Source organism: Pelodiscus sinensis, chromosome 5, assembly GCF_052426305.1.
Source record: "Pelodiscus sinensis isolate ZL-2025 chromosome 5, ASM5242630v1, whole genome shotgun sequence".
Lineage (NCBI taxonomy): Eukaryota > Metazoa > Chordata > Testudines > Trionychidae > Pelodiscus > Pelodiscus sinensis.
In genome coordinates, this window is record NC_143056.1 from 18,081,415 (window position 1) to 18,102,537 (window position 21,123).

Below are 21,123 nucleotides of genomic sequence, written 5' to 3' on the forward strand. Positions count from 1 at the left end.
ACAACCTACACCCCACCATCAATCTCAGCCTGGACCATTCTACACGAGAGATCCATTTCCTGGACACCACAGTACAAACCAGCAATGGAAAATTAGATACCACTCTCTGCAGAAAGCCCACTGACTCATACAGTTACCTACATGTTTCCAGCTCCCACCCAGAACACACCATATGATCCATCATCTATGGCCAAGCCCTTTGATACATCCGCATCTGCTCTAATCCCACTGACAGAGACCAGAAACTTCAGGCTCTCTACCAAGCATTTATAAACCTCAACTACCCACCCGGAGAAATAAAAAAGCAAATTGAAAGAGCCAGATGAATACCTAGAAACCATCTTCTTCAAGACAGACCCAAGAAAACCAACAATCGAACACCACTTGTCAGCACCTACAGCCCCCAACTTAAACCTGTCCAACACATTATCAATAAACTACAGCCTATACTGGATCAGGATACTAAACTCCAAGAGGCTCTGGGAGACAGACCCATAGTCTCCTATAGACAACCACCTAACCTCAAGATGATTCTTACCAACAACCACAGGACATACCACACTAATACCAACCCCGGTACCTTCCCTTGCAACAAACCCCATTGCCAGCTTTGTCCACATATTCACTCTGCTGATACCATTATTGGGCCTAACCAATTGAGTTATAAGATCAAGAACACATATTCCTGCGCATCCAGAAATATAATTTACGCTATCATGTGCCAAAAGTGTCCGTCTGATTCGTACATTGGACAAACGCCTCAGACACTTCACCAAAGGATCAATGCCCACAAAACAGATTACAGGACTATGTAGCACTTTAAAGACTAACAAGATGGTTTATTAGGTGATGAGCTTTCATGGGCCAGACCCACTTCCTCAGATCAAATAGTGGAAGAAAATTGTCACAACCATATATACACCAAAGGATACAATTAAAAAAAATGAACACATGATGAAAAATGCTACATAGTCCTGTATTTTGTTTCAGCTACACCAGACTAACATGGCTACATTTCTATCACAAAATAGATATTAGACAGGATCACAAAGAAAAAACAGTTTCTTGCCATTTCAAACAGAAAGGACATTGTCTCAATGACTTGATTACCTGCATCCTGCTTCAAAGGCCTTTTAATCCTCTGAACTGCCATTCATGCTTAAATTCAACACTTTACACCTGAGTTTGAAATAAAGACTCTAATTATCCATTACAAAGATAGCTTCCCCAATTATCACCTCTAATATCATTAGCTCACAGACATTTACCTCCCCCCCAACCCCCTTCTGTTCTGAAATTTGATTTGTCCTTTTCATATGTGTTCCTTTTTTTAAATTGTATCCTTTGGTATATATGGTTGTGACAATTTTCTTCCACTATTTGATCTGAGGAGGTGGGTCTGGCCCATGAAAGCTCATCACCTAATAAACCATCTTGTTAGTCTTTAAAGTGCTACATAGTCCTGTTTTTTCATCTCAGTCTACACTGCAACTATATGATGCTGGGAAGTGAGACAGAGCTACTCAGTTACATACACTACACACCACTGGAAAAAAGCACAACGTAGAAGTACACACAGAGAACCTTCACATAAGGTAATTATGGCAGTGGAATGACAGGGACTCCACTGTTCTGTTATATCCATAGTGTACAGGAAACCCATCTACTTTCTATCCTGTCCCGACAAACCAGAGAAATACTTCTTTGCCCTTTCTGGTTCTCTCTTCTGACCTACATTCTCTGCATGAGGTGTCCATCCTAATGACAGCCACCTTTTGAAGGAACAGGCAAGAGGATTACTAACTAATAGGGATTTTGAGCCATGAAATCTCCATGGCTACATCTACACTGGCCCCTTTTCCGAAAGGGGCATGCTAATTTTCAACTTCAGAATAGGGAAATCCGCGGGGATTTAAATATCCCCCGCGGGATTTAAATAAAGATGTCCGCCGCTTTTTTCCGGCTTGGGGAAAAGCCGGAAAAAAGCGTCTAGACTGGCCCGATCCTCCGGAATAAAGCCCTATTCCGGAGGATCTCTTATACCTACTTCGAAGTGGTGTTTCAAAGGAGTAGTGCTGCATGGAGCTCAGGGTCAGCAAGGGAGTCCCTGCTGCTTTGAAACGCTGCATACAGCCCCCAGCTGGTTCCAGGCTGTACGCAGCATTTCAAAGCAGTAGTGCCATGTGGAGCCCAGGGTCTGTCTCCGGGTTCCATGTGATGCTGCCGTTTTGAAGCGCCCCTCCTCCTCTACCCTTGCTGCCTCTGATAGAGGCAGCAGTGGGGGATAAGCGACTAGTCAACTTATGTGTCGACTCTCCAATAAGCATTTGCTTATCGATAGTCGACTAGTCGTTTGCATCCCTACAAAGGATTTCTACAGGTTTAAGCTATTTTTACTGTAACAAAAATGGAAGGACGAAGGAAGGCTGTAGAGCTGATGTAACCCTCTCCCTCCCCCCCCAAAAAAAGTATATGGCATAATTTTATGACCCTTAAAATGTACTTTAAAAGAGTGAATATTTTAGAAAAAGTATCCTTCCCCACTGGTAGTCTGCAGTTTCTAATAGAGATAGACAGCAAGCTTGCAGATACAGGGACATAAAAACTTGCTCATTGAACAATTAGATTTCTAATGTGAACTCTAAAGGGAGGTATGTTTACACCTTTTCTAAACCAAGGTTATGTTAAAAGGAACCGTCACACATTACCGGCTGCCTGAATCTCAGGGTTGAAAGTTTTACACATCATACCGTATTACGAGTTCTCTGCTTTGAGCCACGTGACTTAGGACAAGTGCCTGTGCTTACATCTCACAGAAGAAAGGTTGCATGTCTAGAACAATGTTATCCCCCTATGAAAAAGCATTACATTAATTCTTGATACAATTTTGATCCATAAGTCAGTATCCAAAGACTTCAACCACAGAACAACCTTCTGACACAAAATGTGTGTTGCAAATGCTATTTGTAGTACTGGAAAAATATGCTCGACTATGCCAGTAGTACCCAGTTCAAGATAGTTATCAATACTGTTATCTGAGGCTAGTTATCTTCAAGGACTAAGACATCTCTTCAACATACAAAAAAGTTTATTTAGCTACAGTATTTAAAAAAGTCATACACAATGCATAGAAATCTTATTGTTAATTCCATACACTAGTGGTATCAGATATCCAAATATAAACATGGCCTTCATGGCTAAGATATCAAGTACCATGAAGAGGTATTGATAGTTCATTAAGAGTTTCAGGCTTCAAACATTGAGCAGCCATTGCAGAGAACTTGCTCGCCAATATCACTGTAACTAGAAGAGAAACAATCACATATCAATAGAATGTACACTATATTCAACACAGTATAAAGCTTCCCCTCCTTTCTTCAAAACCCACCATAAATAAGAGAATCCTAAAAGAACTAAGACATACTCAATTTGTCTACATTAGAGAAATTCTAATGGTACTGTAAATTCTTCACAAGTGTGTATTCCCTCTATCAGCTCTACAGAGCTATAAGACATGCATTTCTCACCTCCCAGAATAATTGGACAGAAAGCAGAGTCACTAACAGTAATTAATTCATACACAACATTCTTTCCTGTTTCAGATATTTTAATTACAAAGCTACGTGCCCCCTAAAAGTTTCTTGATCACTTGTATACAGCATGAAAATACAGTATGTGAAGGCACAGCATATGAATGAACCATCACAATCTGCTGCATACTGCATCCCTCCCCATACTGAAATAGTATAGTCTAAAAAAATCCCAGAGGCACTTACTCGATAATTGAACACACGGAACAGACAACAGCATTACAGCACTTGCAGAGTTTACTGCAATTCTGGCATATAAAACGATCACACTGTGTGCAAGCTTCTTTGATGTCAACAGTTCTTATGCAGGAGGAACAGGCTTTGGATATTCCCACTGGTGATGCTGTTTTGGAAATATGTTTTTAGATTCATGAAGTAGGAAATGTCAGCATCAGATGTTTAAAATTCTATAACGGTATATTACCTCCATATGATATATCTATGTAATGATTGCAATTACATTAGTGATTTTGGACATTTTGACAGCTAAAGTGTATTACAGCAGGCATCAGCACAAAACATAGCCCACTTACAAAGTTTCATTAAAGGCATCCTAAGTGTATCATGCCACCAAAGTCTCTATCAAGGAGATTATATTTAACTAATTTATAAATCATTTATGAGGATCTCAGCTCTTAATCCAATTATATTTTAAACTAAAAGGGAGCCAAATGACAAATCTACTAGAAAAAGGTATGTTCTGTGCATTCATTGAAGGAGACTAATGATGTACACTTGCCTTTGCGGATACAGGGCATCACTGCTATACGTTGATAGTGCTTGTAGGAACTGATGTGTTATAAGTCCTCCCATTTCCCATTCTTAAATTGTGCAAACCCCTCACCCCCATTTGCACAAATGGAAGTCAGCTGCGGGGAAAAAAATCCTGCTTTAAGTTGTTTTGCTATAAGTCCAAGTTCTCTGGAATGTATCTTGGACTTCTTGTGAGGACAGCCTGTATCTGCTGATATAACAGAGGCTTTGCTAAATGCCACTTACTCTTTTCCATTGCTTGGGAATGCCTTAGAAGTTTTCCATCTTGTCCAATGAGCAGCTGTCCATTCCAACTGTACTTGGCACAAGTTTCCTGGGCATCTTTAAGTGGCTCTGGAAAGTCCATCACAGTGCAGGTCCCTGCTGCGTTCCCATTCCACATGCTCTCCATGTAGGCCTGGGCGCCGCGGAAGAGTAGCTCCTTAGTCTTCTCTGGGAGACAGCAACAGGATGGAGAGAAGGGAGGGGGGGGGGGTCACATTAGGAACTCATCCTAGGTCTGGAAGGGCAGGTGTCCCAACGGGTCCATGTGGATTTCACCATCTGCCTGGGAACCCACCAAGAAACGCCTTCCAGGGAGAGCAGCAGTGCACAGTGGGGCCGGGTAAGACAATGCTGCTTAGGAGTTTACATTTTAGGGATGTTTCCTGGGTGACCGGGACAGCTGGTGCTTTATGGGCTGTGCCTGTGGACCGTGCCCTCCGCTGCCCTTAAAAGTCTCAGAAGCGCAGCCGTGTGGGTCTGTAACCGAGTGGTGCTGTAGCACCCGAGAGACTAACTCCACGAACAGAGCCAGGAGCTTTGTAGGCAAAACCCTCCGCTCACTTACAGCTGCGTATTTCCTAGTCTCTAAGGCGCCACAGGGCTACTCCTCGTTCCTGCGCCCCCCCCCCCGCAATGCCCCTCCCAGCCAGACCCCAGCGGGGCTCTGCCAGCCCGGGGGGCACCTCCCGCTCTCCCCGCGGAGGGAAGCCCGGAGCGACGCGAGCCCGGCGCCTCACCGAAGAGCTCCCGCCGGTACTTCTCGCCCCGCACGCCCCGGCTCAGCTCGCGCAGCCCCACGCGGGTTTTCAGCTGCAGCGGGGCCGTGTCCCCGAAGGGGCACGAGCGCTTCGGCATCCCGGCCGGGATGGGGGGGGGGGGGGGGGGGGGGGAGGGACGCTGCGACACCCCTAGGGAGGCGCCGCGGAAGAAGCCGAACCAGGCCCAGCGAGCCTGGCGCCGCCACAGGCCGACAGCCCGGCCGCGCTAGGCCCGCCCACTTTCCAGCCCGGGCCGGCAACGTCACCGAACTCCCGACCAATCGGGGGGAGGGAATTGGACGGTGCGTGAGTGAGCGGCGGGGCGGGCTCGCGCGCTGAGAAATACAGCGGGGGGAGGGGCATGACTGAGGGGTGGCCCTGCCCTGCCCTGCGCCCGCGCCCCAGGCAGCCTGAGGCTTTGAGGGGCGGGGGCTGGGAGCTCGGAATCCTGGCAGCCCGGCCTGCGCTGCCCAGCTCCCATTGGCCGGGAACAGCGAGCCACGGCCATTGGGAGCTGCAGGGCGCCCCGCCTGCGGGCGCTCGGGTAAACTAGCCCGCTGACCTTGGCGAGCCACGTGCGGGTGCTAGGACTCCTCTGCCCCTTTGAGCAGCAAGGGGGACAGAAAATAAAGGCTTCTAGGCTCCCTCCCTACCCCCGCTAGCTCTGGGTTTGGGTAAGTCGCTTCCTCTCTCTGCTTTAATTACCCATCTGTAACATGGGATGAAAAGAAGAGCTCTAATGTCCCTGAAACATGGTGAGGTCTGCAGGTGACTCAGTAGTATAGGAACACAACCCCCAGCAGCCCTCTGCTCCCTCTAAGGACATAGAACCTTGTAGGCACTCCCCTTCCCAGTCAGGTAGCTAGCATCTCAGAGGTACACCAGAAGCAATTGACCAGTCAGCCCCATGCCTCATTTGGAACAGAGAATAGCCAAACATCATCAGCATAGCCAAATAAAAACAGATACAGCATAATGCTGCGTTAAATGTAAACTACTAAAAATAAAGGGAAAGTTTCTTTTAAAAAGTTTTGTCAAGGTAATGAAACTGTTTCTGTGCTTGTTTCATTTAAATTAAGATGGTTAAAAGCTGCGTCTTCTGCATAGTAAAGTTTCAAAGCTGTATTAAGTCAATGTTCAGTTGTAAAGTTTAGAAAGAACAAGTACAATGTTTCATTCAGAGTTACAAACAACCTGGGCTCGTCTACACTGGTCCCTTTTCCAAAAGGGGCATGTTAATTTCACAGGTCGTAATAGGGAAATCCGCGGGGGATTTAAATATCCCCCGCGGCATTTAAATAAAAATGTCCGCCGCTTTTTTCCGGTTTTTAGAAAAGCCGGAAAAGAGAGTCTACACTGGCCCCGATCCTCCGGAAATAAAGCCCTTTTCTGGAGGATCTTATTCCTATTTTGAATAGGGGCATGTGCTAGGGGCATCAAAAGTGTTGATGCGAGACCTCTATGCCAATTGCCCGGAGAGGGACCGCTTCTTGTTGGCGGTCTCCCAATGAGGCACTGAGGAACTTTTATTCTTTGGTGCCTTTTTGCCCTGAGAGGAACTTGGGGTGACCGTACCTCCCTAGGTTGTACTCGGTTTGAGGCAGGGTGTAAACTCTTCTCCATTAAAATCAGCTCTAATCAGAGATCTTTGTCCTTGCCAACCCTTGCCTTAAGTTTGATGCATTGAGGGCAATGCCGAGTTGAATGCTGCTTTCCCAAACATCTGACGCATTGCAAGTGTTTGTCAGAAATGAGCATTGCCTCTCTGCAGGAGGCACAGTGTTTAAAGCCTGGAGAACTCAGCATGATGGAAAAGAAGGTTTTTTTTGTTCTGTTTTTTAAACTACTAACAACTGACTAGATAACACCACTAATAACAAGAACTAAGAATCTATCTATTTCAGAATCATCGAAAAAACAGAACTGTACAGCTCCATCTCAGGACGAGTGTGGTTGAGAAGGAATTGGAGAGTGCAGGCCATGCATGTGCTGGTTGATGCTGTGGCCCCAGCAGGGACTGCTTCAAAATCTCCAGTCCAGGCACTGGGATGGTACCAAGACCCCAGCGTGGAGCATCCATGGGGACTTCTCAAAGAAACAACACGGAACACATTCATACCTTGCAGTCTTGAGCCTTTGTGTAGCACCCTTATGATGATGTCTCTGTTTTATAAAGGTGGGTAAATATGAGATTATAATAACAGCCAATCATACTGGGTCAGACCAAAGGTCCATCTAGCCTAGTATCCTGTCTCCGAACAGTGGCCAATGCCAGGTGCTCCAGATGGAATGAACAGAACAGATAATTATCAAGCAATCCATCCATCCCGTCTCCCATTCCCAGCTTCTGATCAGTGGGGTTCAGAGTTCCCTCTAAGCCAGGGTTTCCCAAATGATATTCTGTGGAACCCCAGGGTTCCATGAGAAAATTCCATTACAATAACATTTTATGATTAAAAATAAGAATAATTAATAATATGTGATTTTTGTTTTTAAATATGTGCAATTAAACTAAATGTTGATCTCATGACCTTGTTTAGCATTTGTTTATTATTATCCTTACTTATTTGTGGTCTACTTTTTCAGCTCTATATATTAGACTGTTATTAGGGGTTCCGCAAAACTATTTAGCGTTTAAAAGGGTTCCGTGGCCAAATAAAATTGGGAAATACTGCTCTAAGCTGTGTGGCCAGCAGGCCGCACAACTACCTAATAAGATCCACACAGGGGCTGCTGCACATGGAACTGCCACAGCTAGGGAAGAGGCCCCTTTTTCCTGGCCTCTGGCCAGACACGTGCATCTCTTCCCTATCTGCAGTAGCTCCCTGCTGGGTTCAGCAGGCAACTGCTGCAGCCCAGGAAGAAGCACACACCCCCAGTCACATCAGGGAACTGCCGTGGCCAGGGCAGACGCATTCCTTCAGCCCCAGCAGTAGGGCTGGATTAAGAAACAGGTTTCAGGGGCTACAGCACTGTGTTTTGGGGGGGGCTTAGTCCGGGGCCCTGGGACACAGATCGTAAAGCCCCTGTGTTCTGGGCCAGCCCTTCCAGGGGAGGTGGGAGGAGGGGAGGTGCAGGGAAGCAGCTCCATGCACTGCCACTCCTGCTCCCAGCCTGGCTGGAGGTGCCAGTGCTCACCTGGACATAAAACCCTGTAGGCACATGTGCGCAGTACAGTAGAATCTCAGAGTTATGAATACCAGAATTATGAACTGATTAGCCAACAACACACCAATCATGGCCAATAGGAGCTTCAGGGGGCAGTGCCTGTAGGCAAGTGCGGGTCAGCACAGGCTGTGCAGAGCCACCTCCATCCCCCACCAAATGGGAGCTTCCCCAGTTAATTGCCCCATTCTCCAGTCCCCAGGCCTTAGCCCTCTCCTGCACTTTAACTCCTTCCCAGACCGTGTACCACCAGCCTAGCTTCCTCCTAGGCCCCATACACCAACCTTGAGCCTCCTTCTACACCCTACCTCCTTCCTAGACCTCGCACTCCCACCCCAACTTCCTGTCTTGAGCTGGCTCCTGTGCTCTAACCCCATGACCTCAGCCTGGAGCCCCTTCCTGCATCCTAATCGCCTCAACCCCAGCTAGAGCCCTCATCTCCCACAACCCTGATCCTCCTCCCACAATCCGAACCCCTTGGCCCTATCTCCATCACAGATTACCATGTGCAGAATTTTGTTGTGTGCCCCATTATGGAAGTGGCATGTTGCACATTCTCTCCATATGGATGCACATAACAAAATTCATTCTGTACATGGACATAAAAAATTAGAGGGAACACTGGTGAGGGTGGGATCAGTGTTCCCATCATGCTCTCTATCAGTAACCAGGACGGGCCAGGGAGGCTAATGATCCAACCAGCGAACCAAATGTGGTGAAGAATAATGGTCACATGCCATCTGAGGTGCAATGCATATTTGCTGAGAAGAAGTGATGATGTAATGCAGTCAAATTCTGCTTGAGAGTTGGATTCTCTACATCAGGGGTGGCCAACCCATTTAACAAAGAGAGCTGAAATAGCAGCGGAAAAATGCGAAGTGCCGCACCAGAATTGTCAAGAAAAAAAAAAGGGAGGCTGCCCCTTTAAGGAGCAAGCAAGCTTAGGCTTTTTGGCCATATCAGGCCACTATCTTGGGTACCATTTTGAATTGCCAACCCAGTGAGCGCTGGGGAGCCAGAGGCTGGGGGAAGAGCCCCAAGCTGTTTGGAAGGAGCAGCTTCGTGAGCCACACTTTTGGGGGGGAAGAGCCGCATGTGGCTTGCGAGCTGCGGATTGGCCACAACTGCTCTACATCAGGTGAAGAGAGAAATAGAAAAGTTAAGAGTTATGTTCTGGTAGTGGAGGGTGATTCTAAAACTCTTAATCTTAGACTAAGAAATTGGATTCAAAGTGAGAGGCATATGCTACAAATGCACCGCAGGATCTTTCATTAAGGGCAGAATTTAGGGCATTTTACTTTGAGGCTGACATATGACATTATCAGGATGTTCTGTTATGATTATCTTTGCTGTCATCATCCACTCCAGGGTAAACACAGAATTATTCTGTTGCAACCATTAGAAGTCTGCCTCAGGTGCTGACATCTCTTCTTTAATTGCTTCACAAGCCTCTTCCTTGACAACATCTGCTACTGATCAGGCATCTTCCATTTGTAGGCTAAAAGGCAAAATAATTGTATCTCATCAGCCTCAACAGGGCTTGGTGTCATGTAGGGAGTGTGACGGTTCATCTGCTAGTCTGTTGACTCTTCACCCAGTAGAATGATCCAGGACTATTTTTATTAATCTCGCTGCAATATGCCTTGGGGAAGATCCACTGGTGACTTGGAAACAGAAGAGAAGACTGTGATTTGATTTGGTGACGCTTGCTAGCTTCTAACAGTCACGAAAATTAATGCTGACAATTTGCCAGTTAGTTGATGAGAGTCTGAGTTTGCTATTCTGCTTCTGAATGTGAAAAAACAAAAACAAAACAAATTAACAATAGTCAGTAGGAATATGTTTATTTGCTTTATCTTTGAAAACATGTTTGTGAAAGGAAGCCAGGAAGAAAGAAGGAAAATTAGACAATTCTTTTTTCAATGTTCTCTTCCTCCAAGAATCATCTAGGCATATTTGCGTATATTATGAAAAATTGGTTTGCCTTATAAAATTCTAACTCCTAAAACAAAGCACCAATGTGTGTTATTTTTACAGTTTCAGGATCTAATATGTAAATCACATTCAGACCTATGCCACACCGTTTACAGTCCAGTTTTCAAACATTCCATATAGTGAGTATGTTTGATCTTGGGTTCTGATTCTCTCCATTATGAAGAGAAGGTCATTTACAACATTTGTCCGTAGATGGGAATGATGAATAAGGCAATGATTTAATTATGGACAACCCTGCAGTCAGGTGTGACCTCTGCTTTGCATGATTCCGGTGTTGCAGCATGGGCCCTGCGCCCCAGCCTGGCAGCTTCTGCCAGGGGTTACAGCTGGGATCATGTGCCACCCTTATGGTGTCCCTGAGCTATGTACTTTTCCCCTCTCCCAGGTATGGCTGGGGCTTAGTGTGTTCTGCAGCTGCAGCCAGCTCCGTAGTGGGGGCTGAATGCCCATCTCCAGTGGCTACAACCTTTGCGGCCCCCCAGTCCCATGACTTCTACCGGGAACTCCAACGGGGGCTGTGCCTGGCAGGTGTGCCCTGCCCCTTGTGGCTTCCTTAGACCAAGCGTTCCCCTCGCCCACTGACACCAGGGCTTGGCAGCTGGTGCAGCCAAGGCCAGACACCCGTATCTCACAGCTGCAACCGGCTCTAGAGTGGGGTGTGCACACACACCTCTGCACACACACCCCTCCCCCATAGCTATGCCTTCCACTGAAGCCACTGGGATTGTAAGTCCTTCCATGATAGGGGGCTCAGCCTGTTGGTCCCTGTCCCCCCCATGAGACTCCACTCCTCCCCCTGATGTGATTGCAGAGCCTTTAACCATTATCTTTGAAAAGTCATGGCTTGGGGGTGGAGAGGAGGTGCCGGATGATCGGACAAGAGCAAATCTAGTGCTCATCTTTGAAAAAGGGAACTACAGACCAGTTAGCCTCACCACAGTCCCTGGAAAAATCATAGAGCATGTCCATAAGGAATCCATTTTGAAAAACTTGGAGGAAAGGAAGGTGATCAGGAACAGTCCACATGGATTCACCAAGGGCAAGTCATGCCTGACCAACCTGATTGCCTTGTGTGATGAGTTAACTGGCTCTGTGGGCATGGGGAAAGCAATGGGTGTGATATACCAATCTTTTGATATGGTTTCCCACAATATTCTTGCCAGAAAATTAAAGAAGTATGGCTTGCATGAATGGATCATAAAGTGAATAGAAAGCTGGCTAGACTGTTGGGCTCAATGAGTAGTGATCAACAGCTGAATGCCTAGTTGGCAGCTAGTACCAAGCAGAGTGCCCCAGGGGTTGGTCCTGGGCCAGTTTTGTTCAATTTCTTTATTAATAATCTGGATGAGAGGATGGATTGCAACTTCAGCAAGAATACAGATGACACTAAACTTTGGGGAGAAGGTAGATAACTTGGAGGGTAGGAATAGGATCCAGAGCGACCTAGACAAATTGGAGCATTGGGCCAAAAGAAATCTGATGAGGTTCTGCACTTTGGATGGAAGAATCCCATGCATTGCTATAAGCTAGGGACCAACTGGTTAAGCAACAATTCTGCAGAAAAGGACCTGGATATTACAGTACACGAGAAGCTGGATATGAGTCAACAGTGTGCTCTTGCTGCCACATAGGGCACATGACTTATAGGGGAGAAAATGAGGGAACTGGGCTTATTTAGTCTGCAGAAGAGAAATACAAGGGGGGATGAGATAGCAGCCTTCAGCTACTGGAAGAGGGGTTGCAAAGAGGATAGAGCTAAGCTATTGTTAGTGGTGGCAGATGACAGAACAAGGAACAATGATCTCTACTTGCAGTAAGTGTGGTCTAGGTTGGATATTAGGAAAAACTGTATCACTAGGAGCTTGGTCAAGTACTGAAATGAGTTGCCTAGAGAGGAGGTGGAATCTCCATCCATAGAGGTTTTTAAGGCCAGGTTTGACAAAGGCCTGGCTGGGATGATTTAGTTGGGGTTGGTTCTGCTTTGAGCTGGGGGTTGGACTAGATTAACCCCTGAGGTCTCTTCAACCCTAATCTATGATACTATTAGTTCCTACTTAGCCCTGCCCCTGGTTATTTTTAGTAAAGTCACAGATAAGTCACATGATTCATTATTTTTAGTTTATGGCCTGTGACCTGTCTGTGACTTTACTAAAAATAACCAGGGGCAAGGCTAAGTAGAAGGGAGGGACTGGAGTCCTACTTGGGGAGTGGGGTGTGTGTGGAATGACAGGCCAAGCCTTAATTATGAACACCTCAAAATTCAAAGGTGTCCATGCCTATGACTTTGGTTCTGGACCACCTGAAATACAAACAACATTTATAAATGCTGCCATACCTCAGCTATGCCTTTAAAATAAATGCCATTAACCACTCAGGCTGCGTCTAGACTGGCATGATTTTGTGCAAACCTGCCTGTCTACACTGACCGCGAGTATTCTTGCGCAAGAGGGCCATAGACAGCCACTTTAATTTCTTGCGCAAGGAAGCCCGATGGCTAAAATGGCCATCGGAGCTTTCTTGCGCAAGAGAGCGTCTACACTGGCACGGATGCTTTTGCGCAAAAGCAAATCTTTTGCACAAAGGCACATGCCAGTGTAGACGCTCTCTTGCACAAATACTTTTAACGGAAAAACTTTTCTGTTAAAAGTATTTGCGTAAAATCATGCCAGTCTAGACGCAGCCTCAAAGTATAATGGTATTTCTTGAAGTGTCATTACTTTTATAAAATATTTTTGTTGCAGTTGGTTAATAAATTGTAACCCTTGACAGTATGAAAGATCTCTGAATTGTTTCTAAGCTCCTAAATACTGGAATCCCATGAACACTGGGACCTTTAAAATATTCAGCCTCTCTTTTCAGTTTCGTTCATCCAAACTCGTTCATCCAAACTCGGTCTTTCCAAACCTTTTCAAGTTTTCTCCCTCGTTTATTCCCCCTTTTGACTGGCAAGACATCTTTAAAAATTGCTAAAAGCACAGGGTCAAATTCTTGTGTTTAAATCAGTGTAAATCTCAAATTCCTTTAATGGAGTTGATTTGGATTTACAGCAGTGTAAGTGAAAGAAAAATTTGGCCAACTTTTTATTTCTTTTACCAGTAAAATGTTGGTAAACATAACTTTCACTGTATGCACACAACTGACAAACAGTTTTGATCAGTGATAATTGAAGTGTACAGCTAAGCAAGTATGAAATGCATTAGCTTGATTTAAGGATATTTAGTTTATATATTTTGACATGGCAATGTTGACAATTTATATTTTAAAGTTTATAAGCTTTAAATTTGTTGAGTCTCAACATCTTCGGTCAGTAAATAATTACCATCTTGACCTCTATATTGTCTGACATCTCTCCATAATTTCCCTCAATTGTGAACATTTAAATGGATACAAATTTAAAAAATACTTAAAATCCATAATTTTGCAAAACTGTGAACAGATAAATCTGTACAAGTTGGAAAAATGCTTAAAAGTCAACATCAATATTATGCATCAAAATTTAAAAAAAACCCATTGAATTCTCTCAATCCTAATTATGGCCTGTTAACCTTAATTAGTTAACATGTTTAAAAAACCCATGAAAGTTACATATTCAGCAATTATTTGATTGCAAGTGCTAAAACAAAGGCTTTGTCTACATTAACCTCCCCTTTCCCCCCACATGCATCATTCTAATCTATGCAACTTCAGCTATGCTAACAGCATTGCTGAAGTTGACATATTTACCATGCGTGGTGTCTTCTGTGCAGTAAAGTCAGCGGGGGGCTGCTCTCCTGTTGACTCCAGCTACTCTTCTTGTCTTGGTGGAGTACCAGTCTCGACATGAGAGCACTCAGAGATCAATTTATTGCATCTAAGCAGATGCAATAAATTGATTGCCGATAGATCGAATGCTGCAACATTGATCCACTGAGTAGCGAAGACAATGGTGATTTAGACACCATCTTACTATTCATATCGATTTGGTAACATATTGCCTGATTCTGATCTTATTTGCACAAGTTTTACACCAGATTTACACCACTGTAATGATATCAGAATTTTGAACTATACATTTAAAAAATCATGGATGATTTCTTATTAATTCTGAGGAACACATCCATGTACATAAATTGCCTGTGGTATAAGCATATAGTAAATTTTTGTAGGTTTCTTTTGTAAATGTGTTTTGTGGTTCACAGTAAATTATTTCTCCTTGTAATATTTAAAGGATTTCAGTAGCCAGTAAGGGCTTTCAGAAGTACACTATACCCACTTGTCCAGAGGCAGGATACAAAATACTGAAAAGATATCTCTGGGAAACCTAACACTGGTAGAGGACAGATTGTACTGAGGCATGCAACATAAACCATAGTGCATCTGTGAAAACAAGGTTCTATTAAAAACAAGGGCATAACCTCTCTGAACTGCAAATACATTACAAATAGACAATTATAATTTTTCAAGGGAACAAGGAAGCAGGTTGACAGACATTTGGTGAGTCATTTTAAAAAGACATTTTATTTCTACCTTGTGAAAAATGTGTCTGCTGGCCAAAAGTTGCTGCATAAACGTAAACTATGCACTATATATGCTCATGAAAAGTCTTAAGTTTACTGTTATTTATTGCTTATTGGTGGACTCTAAGAGGTGGAGGGCAAATACTTAATTCAGAGTGTCTCAATTTATTTGTAAAAATGAACATCTATAGTTACTAATAACAAAACAGGTATTTTTGAGCTACCTTGAATTTCTTATAAATATAGCGGATCAGAAGTAATCATTATGGGTCAAATAATTCCACCCCTACGAGAGAAGAGTGAGTAGCTGACTTATCTAATTCTCTTGAGTAATTCCTGAATTCATAATTTGGGCCATAAATTAGGGCCCAGTTGCCTCACTCACCCTGCAGTAAAACCAATGTGAAGAAGAGAGGGTATGTCTACACTACCACCCTAGTTCGAACTAGGGTGGTAATGTAGGCAACCGGAGTTGCAAATGAAGCCCGGGATTTGAATTTCCCAGGCTTCATTTGCATATTGCCGGGCGCCGCCATTTTAAAATGTCCGCTAGTTCGGACTCCGTGCCCCGCGGCTACACGTGGCACGAACTAGGTAGTTCGGACTAGGCTTCCTATTCTGAACTACCGTTACTCCTCGTTCCATGGGGCACGGAGTCCGAACTAGCGGACATTTAAAAATGGCGGCGCCCGGCAATATGCAAATGAAGCCCGGGAAATTCAAATCCCGGACTTCATTTGCAACTCCGGTTGCCTACATTACCACCCTAGTTCGAACTAGGGTGGTAGTGTAGACATACCCAGAATTATCCCAGTTTATTCTGTTGAGGGGAGAGAGAGTCTATCCATTTCACCCTATATATATCAGGCTGCAGTGTCAATCTGCAAAACTGGAAGTCCCTCAAGGTCCAATGGTGGCCAGAGCTTTTTCTGTGGAGTCTCAGTGTCTTTGACACTCCTGTTTCTTGGCATTAGAGCTTTACTGGAGCCATGCAACCCATCCCTCTGCCTGGAGAACTACTTTAATGGAGTGCCTACATAGAGGAGAGCTTTTAGAAAGATAACACAGTTGGAAACTATCTTTTCTTTCCATCCTGATTCCTATGGGATCCACTGGGGAGGAGAGGGATTCATGATGTGCCAGTCCACCCACTCTGTAGCTTCTCAGATGCAGAGTGATCTCTGAAAGGCGGTGGCCCTTCCCTTGCCTGGCAGGAGCACAAAGGGGAGAATGTTGGTATAGAGAGGGGATGAGGATGCCCCACTTCCCCAAGGAAGGGATGTGATTGGTGCATACAGTACCACATGTATGTGGATCAGGGTCTCTGTACGGATAAGTAGGACCTGTGAGATTTGGCCCGCATATACAGTCATTAGTGTTAGAAAACAGTTAGGATCAGGAATGCCCTTTATTCAGTATGTTTCTATGAAGTAAAAATTGTTACCAAGTTTCCATGTAATATTTGTTATTATGCCTCCCTCCTTTCTAGTTCCTCAGTCTGAACCAAGATTGGGGTGGAATATTCTCCACTCCCCAGCTGGACCAATCACAAAACAGAATTTTCCCTAAAGAAGGGCTCCTGACTGGGAGCTTCAGCACACAACTCTATTCTGCCTGAGGCAACTCCAGACACACCAGTGCCTAATGGACTGGGCCTTGCTTAAATCAGTTTCTTAGAGGGCACAAATATCGTGAAAATACCACCACACTGTGAATGTTAGTCAATTCTAAGGATGGAATGAATTATACCAGTTAATGATAGTCAATTTCAAGGCTAGAATACACTTTAGTGGTAAAGCTGATTAAATTAGCTTGTAAAATTAATTCTATGCAAACTCAGTGAAATTCAATTCCTAGCCATTTGCATAGTCATCAATTTTTTTTTAAATTGTGATTTACATAAGTCCCTACTTTTGGGGTCTGATGAAACTTCTTTGGAAGCCAGTTACCAGTCAAAACTCATTCCACTAAGAGTTTCATCATACGCCTGGGTAGAATGTGTCAGGGGGTAGCCAAGTTAGTCTGTATTGGAAAAACTTAAAAAGCGACAAATAGTCTGGTAGCAACCTTTGTAGACAAGATCTATCAACTTGCAACAAAAATCTCCCCCATCCCGTTTCAGATATCACCTTTAGTAGATGTACTTACCCGGTCTCTCACTCATCGGATATGGACACTGTAGTAAAAAATCCATTGGTTTTTAAGATATAAAGAGCAATAGAGATTTTCTGGCCTGTAAATCAGGATCCTGAAAGTTCCTAACTCCGTGAGTATGAAGGCCGTATCTTAGAGATTGGCCTTGGTTATAGTAAGTGAGATAATTTTTTCCTTTCTTTTCCCAATAGTGTGCTGTGGATGGATTTCTAATGGTAAAGAACTGTAGAAAGTTAATTGCTCAAGTTTCTTTAAGCAATTTATCATGGAAAGAACTCATTGAGTCAGTCATGAGATGTTCAGTGGGAAAAGTTCCACTTCATGAGAGAAGTGTTTTGTTCAGTCAGGTAGGAATTGCTAGCCACAGGACCCCAGACTAGTGGAGGTAATGGCAGAATCCACACCTGATTTATAACAGGAAAATCACCCTAGCCACTCCTAAGAATATACAAATGAAATACCAATAGTAAATATCTGCTACTCATGGCTAGAAAGATAATACCCAGTTCTCATGCAAAACTGCTTGATAATTGTTCTAAAAGCATTAGGAAACACTCGACTGGTTTTAGGTTTGAAAGTAATGATTTTTGTTAAAAAAAATCTAGAAATATTATTTTAAAGTGAATTTAAATGAGTCTTTGAGGGTAAAATAATAGAATGAGATTTCAAAGTTTTTCTGCAAAATCTACATAGGTGTGTAGGTTTCTATATATACATTTTGCACATTACTTTGAAAACTCTTCACTTTATTGATTTCAATTTATAAAATTCAGCTGGTCAGTGTTGGAAGAGCATATATAGGTCAGTTAAAATATAAGAAAACCACCAAAAAAACTAGCGTATGGTAGAAAGTGTACAATACACCTAATTATAAAGGCCACAATGTGATAGCAAGTCTGACAAAACCTGTCAAATACACGTTTTACCTGAAGGATTTGGTAACTTTTTTTTTTACCACAATCCATCCAACATAATATACTATATTAGTAGACAATTCTCCTTATTCTTCTACCAATACATGTAACAACATGATACAGGAACAAATTTCAATAATTAAAAGAAAAAAACATACAAAGAAAAATTAAATTAGCCACAGTGATTATTACAATGAAATTCCAAGCAGAGGTTCCAATCTAAACTAGTCTGCCACAGGAAACACTGACGATAAATGTATAGTTTACATCAAACACATTTCTGTTACATGTTTGTGTCATCACATAGCCTGTTAAAGACTTTTAGAAATAAAGGCCTGAACCTGTTCACAATGAACACGGTGGCAAAATTATCTGAATTCAGTGGGGGAAGAAACTTGATTTAAAAAAAATCTATGCAATTAAATTAAAGAGACAACAAGGAAACATAAGTGTCACAGGATAACAGTCTGCTGATGTGGTTAAAATTAAGGGCATGAGTGAGCTTGGATGAGGTCCTAAAGCAAAGGCAAAATAGAAAGGCATTTTATAGAAAATAAAGATCTAGATAAAGCAAGAGACATTCATCCTGTGACAATAATACATTTACAACAACTTCATTTTTAATGTACCAAAATGATTTATTTAGGGTTGCTTATTTAACCTGACAGCTGTGGGCACATTGTGAGTAACTGTTACTGTGGTCCTAATCCTATGAAACTGAACAAAACCCAAATAAAATGGCTTTGCACTAATGAAAATGTGCTGAAGACAATGAGCTGAGAGAAAGAATCAATCTGAACCATCTCATAGATGACTTACATGAGAAATGAAACTTGGAACTCCATTGGAAATGAAACTTGATTAGCTGTGCATTGCCAAGAGTGCTTGTGCTTAAACTAATAAAATGAGCTACATTTTACATTTCTCATAATACTTAGCACTTACAGAACACTTTTCAAAAGCACTTTACAGACATTACATAAGGTCTGAATCCTACAGTCCTTACACTGGCAGAACACCAACTATCAAAGGGGGTTTTGCCTAACAAAAGAGAAGAGTAAGTACCACAGGATTTGACCCAATCATAATTAATCCTCAAAAAAATCTATATGAGGTAGGTAAGTAAGTGTTATTATCTGCCATTTTACCAATGGCAAAACTGTGGCAAACAAGTTTAATGACTTGCCACAGGCCACTGAAGAAGTCAGAGTTAGGACTCAGAGGAGCTCTTGTGCTTAAATCACAGGACATAAAGGACTGGACGGTGGTATAAAGCCATAGGTGCCAGGTTATAAGGAATCATGGGGAAAGTAGGCCCAGCCCCGGCACCAGCCAGAGACATGACCAGAATTTTGCTAAGGGTGGCGTGTTGGCCAAATTTGAGTGGCATTGAGATTTAGTGAAGATACTCACCATCATACTCAAATGTGGCCCAGCTGCCCCTGTTATGCCGTGCCACGTCTTGCCTTACTAAGTGTAGGCAGCTCTGCTCCTCAGTCCCCCATCGAAGGCTTTTATCCTCTGACTTCTGGCTCCCTCCAAAATTTTACAAACCCAGTACCTATCCACAAAGCCACAGGCTGTGCTGGATGGGGGTATAAAGAGACTGTATTGCTGCCACAGGAAGGTTCAGAGGGACTGTACCACAAGCCCCAATGCATCTTTATACAATAATATACGTGGCTTGACTACTTCTTTATGTATGCTGCAGCTGTTCCTATATAATATTTACTTTAAAAAAATACAACAGACCATAAATGTTAAAATATACCTAGATAATTGTTAGGAATGGGACAATGTGGGGTAACTGAATCTGGAAGTGTTCAGAGGTCCATGGACAGGTCTTATTTTTCCCTATTCTGTACTAAAGGGTACCACCAAAAGTCAACGTGCTCTGAAAATTCCACAACTTTTGGAATAATTCAATTACTGCAGCATTCTCCCCTCTAACAGAGGGGCTTGGGCCATGCACAGGAGGCAAAGAGCACAGCCTTCTAACCATGCACAACCAGAGGATCCATGAGGAAATCCAGATCCATCCCTGGAAATTTTGGAACCCCTGCTGCACCTTCCTTGCTGCAACAGTTCAGCACTCCCATCAGACCTGCTGCCATATGTTCCCTCCTTTAGCACCAGGTTTCACCGCCTACATTTTTCTGAATGGGGTCAAAAGCTGGGAAAGAGAGTTATGGCTGCAAGTAGCAACATTAAATCATGCATAGGTTTATGCTTGGAAATCCACCAGATTAAAGGGTAGCATGCCACCATACAGCTGCTGCTCTCCAGCGCCTCACCACCCACGCTCCACAAAACCTGGTAGCTCCAGATGTATGGTGTTGGCATGGAGACACATCTCAAATTCAGGGAGAAGGTTCATCATGCTGCATTGGCTCCACTCCCTCCCACCCCCACCACTTTTGTGGCTTTAGGGCCCTTTTTGCTCTTCTTCACTCCTCTGATTTCCTTTATTTTGCACAAGTGAGGAGTATATCACCTCTGATAGCCTCCATGTGGGGTGCCTCTAGGTGAACAGGAGATCTGAAGGAACTACTTAGGTAGCTCAGCTATCTCCAGGTTGGCTCATCCCCAGAAGTTACCTCAATTACTGGCTTGCATCACTCTGTGATACAACCATAGTTGTTTCTCTCTCCCCAACCTCCTTTGCCTTTTTTAAAGCAGGTTGTAAAAAGATCTCAGGCTTCAAGCTAATTGAATTTGCTTTGCTTTGTGTAATCAAAAGGCTTACCTAATTTTACTTATTTTAGGGATTGAGAGGGTCTTCATAATCAGGAAAATTTTAAATGCAATGTATATGTAGTACTGCAGCCAACATACAGAAACAGGAACTGTAACATTTTCCTTTGAAGAACACACCTTCAACTTTTCTAATGCTCAGTAGCTACTGCAAAATGGTCAGTATTATCAGCCTGAAGAAATAATTCCATATGGACATAAAAGTGGCATGGCTCAAGTCGAAGAAAAAGAAATAAAAACACTGTTTTTTTCATTCCTG

At 43.5% G+C, this 21,123-nt stretch overlaps 1 protein-coding gene and 1 long non-coding RNA gene across 2 annotated transcripts; one reads left to right on the forward strand and one right to left on the reverse strand.

Moving 5' to 3' along the window:
• Positions 1–3,070: 3,070 nt before the first annotated feature.
• SIVA1 (SIVA1 apoptosis inducing factor) lies at positions 3,071–5,654 on the reverse strand. The gene is made up of 4 exons (XM_075926454.2): positions 5,366–5,654; positions 4,590–4,796; positions 3,777–3,933; positions 3,071–3,303 (listed from the first exon to the last, which is right to left on the reverse strand). The coding sequence occupies exons 1-4, from the start codon at positions 5,481–5,483 to the stop codon at positions 3,246–3,248; spliced, it is 540 nt and encodes a 179-aa protein (XP_075782569.2). The 5' UTR covers positions 5,484–5,654; the 3' UTR covers positions 3,071–3,245.
• Positions 5,655–5,976: 322 nt separating this feature from the next.
• On the forward strand, positions 5,977–7,913 carry LOC142829069 (uncharacterized). The gene is made up of 2 exons (XR_012903281.2): positions 5,977–6,060; positions 7,291–7,913. It is a non-coding gene; the product is annotated as an uncharacterized LOC142829069 (long non-coding RNA).
• The last annotated feature ends 13,210 nt before the right edge of the window (positions 7,914–21,123 follow it).